The sequence below is a fragment of the Nicotiana sylvestris genome, chromosome 3 (assembly GCF_000393655.2).
Source record: "Nicotiana sylvestris chromosome 3, ASM39365v2, whole genome shotgun sequence".
NCBI lineage: Eukaryota > Viridiplantae > Streptophyta > Magnoliopsida > Solanales > Solanaceae > Nicotiana > Nicotiana sylvestris.
Genome location: NC_091059.1, coordinates 186,654,202 through 186,662,538, shown reverse-complemented (window position 1 = coordinate 186,662,538; position 8,337 = coordinate 186,654,202). Strand labels below are relative to the sequence as shown.

The 8,337-nt window shown below is 36.7% G+C and overlaps 1 protein-coding gene across 1 annotated transcript; it reads right to left on the bottom strand.

The window, feature by feature from the left end:
* Positions 1–2,916: 2,916 nt before the first annotated feature.
* Positions 2,917–3,813, bottom strand: LOC138888479 (secreted RxLR effector protein 161-like). The gene is made up of 2 exons (XM_070170348.1): positions 3,150–3,813; positions 2,917–3,020 (listed from the first exon to the last, which is right to left on the bottom strand). Exons 1-2 carry the CDS (start codon positions 3,811–3,813, stop codon positions 2,917–2,919), a joined length of 768 nt encoding a protein of 255 aa, XP_070026449.1.
* Between the last annotated feature and the right edge of the window lie 4,524 nt (positions 3,814–8,337).

Genomic DNA, 8,337 nt, shown 5'->3' with positions numbered 1-8,337 from the left:
TGACTAGTGACACCCTGATATCGGGCTTTCTTTCCGCATTATTATTTATTTTTAAACACTATATAAAGGCTTATTGTTGGATAGATTCGATTTTATCCTAAGAATGGAAAATATTGATTGGTTTTGGGTTTCTGTCGGTTGGCCTAGTTCCATGATAGGCGCCATCACGACCGGGTTGGTTTTGGAGTCGTGACACTTCATCTAATACATACCTTATCATGAAAAAGTGAATAAGGCTTTTGTGAATATGAAAAAGTATTAAAACTAAAAGGTTCCTGCACAAATATAAATAATGAAGTTAATTGAAAGCGAAATTATAAGTTTAACTTAGATTAAAATAAATTGCTATATTACTGTCAGCATTTGAGTAAAGCTAGGGTATGGCATCGAAAGAGAAAACTCATAACTGTGGGATAAGTTAGCACAAGCCATAGTCTGAGAGGCACTTAAATCAGAATTCTCAAAAATATTTTCCTTTGATATTGAATCCTACCAATTAATAAAAAAATTAGTGTAATTGCTTAAATATTATAAGAAATGATATATATGAGGTACTCTAATAGTTGAAAAATAAAATGTGATATATCTTATTAAAATATTTTTCTTTATCAGATAAAGCTCTATCATCTACTCTCGGTCCATCCTAGTTAACGGAACTTGACATGTTTCCTCAAGCTTTCTTGCAATTTGCGTTCACCTCGAGGGAAGGTTTGATCCTCTTTTTATAGCATTTCCTATCTTTCTATTTTAAATTTTTGGCTCGTGTGAGGATATTTATGTTATTATTTTCATTTGGTAAATCTCTTGTTGAACCACTAGTACAAAGAGATGGAGTTGTTGCCTCTGTAATTTGCTTCAATTTTAAACTTAGTTCATTTGCACATGCTACTGCTACCTTATAGCTATCATCTGTTTCAGAAGCTTTTGCTACCATTCTAACAAAAATAGGACAAAGAACTCAATATTGATTCATAGTAATCAACTTTGGATCCTTGATCTCTATTTCTTGCTCATCAACTTCTTTCATATTTTCGCCCTTTGCATTTTTTGTCCATCATCCAAAATATACTCAGTTGAAATTCTACTAACTCCTTTCACCACATGGAGGACTTTCATGGCAACGAAGTATACCCATAGACTCAAACTTCAAGGATATACAAGATATATGGCCTACCTCAGTCACTGTAACAATATACTCTCGAGTATGCCCGTGCTTACTAAGCTTGTAAATGGTGGACAAAGTGTTCTTCTCACATCCAATATTCACTTTAATTGATAAAGATTTCATATATTCATCTTGAAATTTTGCAAAAATATTTGAGGTATAGACCTCTCTAGCATGAACCAAAATAGGAATTTTTGCTTTTAATATTGAAATTCGTTGTGATGCATCACAAGTATCTTGCAGCTCATTATATCACTTATCCTCAATTGCTCGATCATAATGCTTAAAAAATTGTACTAAATTATAATCAGACTGCAAGTAATCCTTTAAATCACTATTCAAACTCTCACTCAATTATGTATTGTTTATACCACCCCAAAAAAGTTTTCTTTCTATCTACTGCAAATAATTTTTACCTTAATGCATATATTCCTTGCAACTAGTCATTTTCATGAAGATTATATTCATCAAGCATTGTATTCCAAGCATTCATAAATTCTGCTTCATCTTCATACTAAAAAATAAATGCATTTTCGAAAATCACCACCGAAAGAAACGTATCTTTTATAAATTTAATTGAGATGTTTAGTTGCATTTTGCTCCATGTTCCAGATGCATAATCTATGATAAACTTTATGCATGACAAATGAGATGGCCTTACTCATAACAACATCTTGATTTGTAAAAATTATTTTTGGTTTTTTACAAGACATCGCTCCAAGAAACTTTTCAAACAACCGCTAAAAGGAGTCTGCAGTCTCATCATACATTAAAGCGCCTTCGAAAACAACCATTATTCTATGGTTGTTCAATCCAATGAAAATAGCTTAAGGTCTGTGCTCTTTATTCGTCTGGTAAGTGGTATCGAATGAGAGCACATCTCCAAAAGTATCATAGTCTATTATCATCTTTGAATCTGCCCAAAATATATTTGTGATCATATCATCAACATCCAATTGTACCGTAAAAAAGAAAGATTAGATCTTCAATTCTCTTCTTCTAGAAGTACTCTAATAGTACTCCTGGACGAAATAAGAAACACAAAGTTAAATTATACTTTATTATTTTTGATAATATATTTCTTATAGACGTTGTATGTAAGTTTATTTACCTGTTTTCCCTCGTCTTATAGCCTTTTGTCGTTTTGTTCTAAGGTAGTTCTTCTGATATAACTTGGTATAACCCAAATTTACTCGACCTCCAGCTTGAAAATTCTTAAAATTAAATGTTGCTTTAGAAAATAATTCAACATCCTCTGCTAAATCTATTTCATGAGCATGAGCTTCGTTTATCCTTCGGTGAGATGGCAACATATGAACCATTGTCAGTGGAACAAGTGCATAATTATGTTCCAATTCAACTTTAGTAATATATGGTACTTTCCCATTGAGTGACGGGTAACAATAATATGAGCTTGATATCATGTTCGAGTTTCTCTTCGTAATTTTTTAACTTGATCTTTTCGTTTATCATCTTTACGAAAACATTCCTTAAAATATGTAATCTTTCGTGATGTTACTGTCGAAGATTGCCATTGCCATACTTGACCTAAGCTCAGTTGCAGAGAGAAGAAATATTTGAGAGGAAGAAGAAGATATTGTTCTATTAAAAATAAGAAGAGAACCTACAGTACAATGTATTAATACTATATTTAACCGCCTAAACTGACTAGCCCACTATTTACTTAAATACAGTTATACATCACAACTACTTAACTACTTCACCTAAATCTATATCCGTAATACTCCCCCTCAAGCTGTGCAATGTGAACAAATTGTACACTCCAGCTTGGACAGTAAAAACTCATGTTGTGCCTTCCCCAATCCTTTTGTCAACACATCTGCAATCTGCAAGTCTGTAGAAACATGCGCAGTTTGTATTAAGCCCTACTGAATTTTTTCTTGAAAAAAATAGCAGTCGATCTCGATGTGTTTTGTTCTTTCATGGTAGATGGGATTTGCAGCAATCTGTATAGCTATTTTACTGTCGCAGTAGAGTTTTATTGGAAGTTTTAGCTCAACATTCAGCTCCTTAAACAACCCTGTGAACCAGACTACCTCTGCTATAGCATTGGCCATGCTCCTATATTCAGCTTCTGTAGAGCTTCTTGATACTGTATTTTGTTTCTTGGACTTCCAGGAGATAAGAGAGTCTCCTAGTTTTACCACAAATCCACTCACTGATCTTCTAGTCATTGGACAAGTAGCCCAATCTGCATCACAATACACTGTGAGCTGATTAGAATACTGAGATGAAAGCAGGATCCCCAGCCCTGGTGCATTCTTTAGGTACCTTACCACTCTTATTGATCCTTCCCAATGTGACTTCTTTGGCTTGTGCATGAATTGACTCAGATTTTGGACAGCATAGCTGATGTCTAGCCTTGTCATAGTGAGGTATAACAACTTCCCAACCAATTTCTGATAGCTGCTTGGATCACTGAGTAACTCATCAACATCCACAGTTGCATGAGCATTAGCATGATCATACTCAACACTGGTGAGTTTATGGCTTGTGTCTATAGGTGTGCAGGCTGGTTTAGAACCTGCAAGACCAAGTGTAGCAATGAGAACAAATGTGAATTTCCTTTGACAAACCAAAATACCTTGTTTGCTCCTTGCAACTTCAAGACCAAGGAAGTATCTCATCTCTCCCAGGTCCTTGATCTTGAAGTGATCCTACAGGACAACTTTGGCATCCTGAATTAACTGAGGAGAAGAACCAGTAATCAAAAGATCATCTACATAGATGAGGATGAGAACCAAACCAGAACTAGACTTCTTACTGAAGAGAGAATAGTCATGATGGCTCTGCACAAAGCCTGATGAAGAAAGGGCTTCACTAAGCTTCAAGTTCCATTGCCTAGAGGCCTTCTTGAGCCCATACAAGTATTTTCGAAGTCTTCAAACTCTAGGAGGCTCCCCCTCACCTAGAAGACCATGAGAAGGAGTCATATACACTTCTTCTAGCAAGTAACCTTGAAGAAAATCATTGAATACATCCATCTGATGCAACTTCCATCCATGCATAGCTGCCAAAGAGAGAACAGTCATTACTGTAACCATCTTCACCACAGGGGAGAAGGTCTCTTGATAGTCAAGACCTTCCTGTTGAGTGTATCCCTTGGCCACTAAGCGAGCTTTATATCTCTCCATATCACCTTTGGCATTGTATTTCACCTTATATACCCATTTACACCTTATGGATCTCTTGGCAGGTGGCAAGGGAACCAGTTCCCAGGTGTGATTTTTCTGAAAAGCTTGCAGCTCAGCATCCATGGCTGCAATCCACTTGGGATCTCGAAGGGCATCAGTATAGGAAGTAGGTTCCATAACAGTAGTAAAAGAGCAAAGGTACTTGAAGTAAGGAGAAGATAAAGAGGCATAGGACATATAGGCTGACATTGGATAACTGGAACTCAAGGCAGTAGAAGGTCCAGCTTGTGGCATCCCATGAACAAAGTCATTGAGCCATCCAGGTGGCTTGGAAGTCCTAGTAGACTTTCTTAGTCCCTTTTCTGGCAAAGCATGCAATGAACCCACACTTGGATGTGTTATTACTGCTGCATGAACTGGGGAAACTGAGGGAATGTTAGGAATGTGAGGTTGTACCAGATCTACTGAAGGTGGAATCATATGACTAGGAGCTGATGATGCCTCAGGAGAAGATGATGATGATGATGCTAAGTCAAGAACAGTCTCTGAGACCTCAAAGGTGGAATCAATAGAGAAGACATCATCTGTATCAATGAACTGCTTAGTAGTGTTCCTCCTGCATGTTGAAGTTGTGGTTTGAAAAGGAAAAATGTACTCCTTGAAAGAGACATTCCTGCTTACAAAAAAATGTTTGTTAGTAAGGCTATATAACCTATAACCCTTTGAGTGGATGAATATCCCATATGCAATGCTGGTTCTGCCCTAGCTCCAAACTTGTCACCTCTATCAGTGGCAGTAGCATAGCAAAGATTGCGCAGAACTCTGAGATGTTGTAGTTTAGGTGGTCGACCATTGAACATTTCAAAAGGTGATTTTCTTGCCAATGCTGTGGATGGTATCCTATTGATCAAGTACACTGCATTCTGCACACAAAGACCCCAGAATTACAGTGGAATACTTCCTTGAAACCTGATAGCCCTTGCAACTTCAAGAATCTGCCTGTGTTTCCTTTCTACCACTCCATTCTGTTGGGGTGTGTAGACATAGGAGCTTTGATGAACCACACATGCATGCCTAAACATATCTGCACAATAAGAATTAAAGAATTCTGTCACATTGTCTGTCCTAAACACCTTAATTGCACTGTTAAACTGTATCTTTACAAGAGTCATGAAGTCCTTTATTACAGTAGATACATCACTTTTAAGTTTGAGCAAAAAAATCCAAACCATTCTACTATAGTCATCTACCAGAGTGAGAAAGAATCTATTCCCATCATATGTAGGAGTTCTATAGGGACCCCATACATCACTATGTATCAAATCAAAAACTTTAGAAGCTCTACTAGTGCTTTGTGGAAAAGGAAACCTTGTCTGTTTTGCCAAGGGGAAAATAACACAGACATTATGACTATGTAATCTATGACACTTTATTATATGCATTTGTTGTAGAACCTTATGTGGAATGTGCCCAAGTCTTCTATGCCATAACTTTTCTTTATTGTTCACATATAGTGTTGTTGAGGCTTGAATCCTATCTCTATCACTGTGAGGCCAATAGTATAGATCTCCATTCCTCCTACCAGTCCCCTTCACCTTTCCAGTGTGAAGGTCCTGCATGATGCAAAAAATCAGGAAAGAATTGCATGCACCAATTTAGCTCCCTGGTCAATTTTGATACTGACAGTAAATTGTATTTAAAGCCTGGTATGCAAAGCACATTGGATATAATCCCTTGATCTAATTCTGAGCTTCCCACACAAGAAATGACCAAGCTATCTCCATTTGGTAAATGAACCTTTCCTCCTATACTTTTAGAATTTTCTTTAGGCTTATATATCATTTCACTATTGCATACCATGTGGTCTGTTGCACTTGTATCTACAATCCAATTATCATCCTTTGTTTTACTATCAGTCGAATGACTTACACTAACTGCATTTACAAGCTTTGGAGAGTCAATTATACCTGTTGCATTTGCTGCATTAACTGTTGATTCTTGTGAGTTGTCCTTTTGTAGCATCTTCAGGATTTGATCATATTGTTCTGCAGTGAATGGCATTGGTATCTGCATGCTCATCCTTGCATCTTTCTCTGCACCTGCAAATATCCTGGTGATCCTGTGTAGCCTGCATTAATATAGTCAGTATTTGAACCTAAGGGTGTAACTTCATAGCTAGTGTGAGCATTTCTTGAGTTATTTCTCATTCCTTGTTGTTGTCCATGACTCCCTAGTTGTGCAGAATTACCAAAATGTGCTGAGTTAGCCACTGGCTTTCTTCTGCCCTTAAAATCTGGTGGATATCCAAATAATTGGTAGCAATTTTTTTTGCTATGTCCTTTCATTTTACAGAAATCACACACTACATTGAAGTTTTTTCTAGGTTTCTGCATTTGAGATCATTTAGCACTCCAAAGTGTTGTGATGTCATTTCCCTCCATTAGCGAGTTGAGACCTACAGAGTTGAGACCTACACAGTTGTGCCCTGTCGACCCTTTTTGAGTCTCATCCTCGATGACCATGGCATATGCTTGATTTAGACTAGGCTCTATAGATTTCATAAGACTTTGACGTCTTGCCTGACTATATGAGTCATTTAAACCTCCTAAAAACTGAAGCAACCTTTGTTGACTTAAGAGTTCAACGTAGTCCTTCACAGAGTTGGGAGTGGCACAATTGCATCAAATTCTCCCCACAGTTCCTTCAATTTTGTAAAGTATGTAGATGCAGAGTCGGTACCTTGGGATATTGTTGCAATTTCCCTATGCAGCTGATAGATCCTCATGCGATTCACCTTGTCAAATCTCTCACGATGATCCTCTCACACATCTCGGGCATTTGATGCATACACTATCCCACTGAGTAGATCCGGCGATACAATGTTCATAATCCATGAAAGGACTATGGCATTACAAGTTTCCCAATCCTCATGCAATGCTGCAGGAAACGTAGCTTTAGTGTGCTTACCATCAACAAACCCTATCTTCCGTTTAGCTTGAAGTGCAATCTTCATCGATCTCCGCCATAAGCCGTAATTCTCAGATCCTTTGAGCTAGATCGGAATTAGCACTGAACCTGGAGTATCAGACGGATGCACGAATAATGGATGGGTGTGATCGATCCCATTCTCCCCCATTTCTGAATCGAAAAGAGAAAATCAGAATTTTGAGTTTTTGTTTATCTTCTTACTGAACTTCAACTTCTGCTATTGAGCGATGAAGAGGCGTGCCTAGATCTTCTCCGCTAGCTCTATTACCATGTCAAAGATTGCCATTGCCATACTTGACCTAAGCTCTGTTGCAGAGAGAAGAGAGATTTGAGAGGAAGAAGAAGATATGTTCTATTAAAAAGAAGAAGAGAACCTGCAGTACAATGTATTAATACCGTATTTAACCGCCTAAACTGACTAGCCCACTATTTACTTAAATACCCTTATACATCACAACTACTTAACTACTTCACCTAAATCTATATCCGTAATAGTTATATAACCCAATTTTTTATTTGTATTGATGTATACTTTGTGAACACTAAAACCAACTCTTCTTGCATGCTCATTATAATAATTAAGAGCATCCTCGTCACTATCAAACTCAAGGCCAAGTTTGGTACATAATCTACTAGCCCTTGAGAGTAACTTTGTAAAAATTCTTCAGGAGTATTTTCGCACATTCTTTTCCCGAAATTCTCAAATATACCAAAAAAAATCAAACTTAAAACACTACGAGAACAATGATTCAAATGTAAAAAAAAGTACAAACTTATTAACATCATCGTAAATTAAATAATCATAATGAAACTTTCTTGTATTTGCAGCTTGTTAGATGAGGCATATGAATGAAAACATATAATATTAGATAAGGCAAATGTCAATTAATCAAACTTAAAATAAAAAATACAATTAAATATAACAAGACCAAACAATAACTAATAATATAAGAAAAGGTAGAGAATAAAATCTTGTATTTCAAGAGATTCATTGTTTGTACGTTGTTGATGATAGTAATAATGAAACTT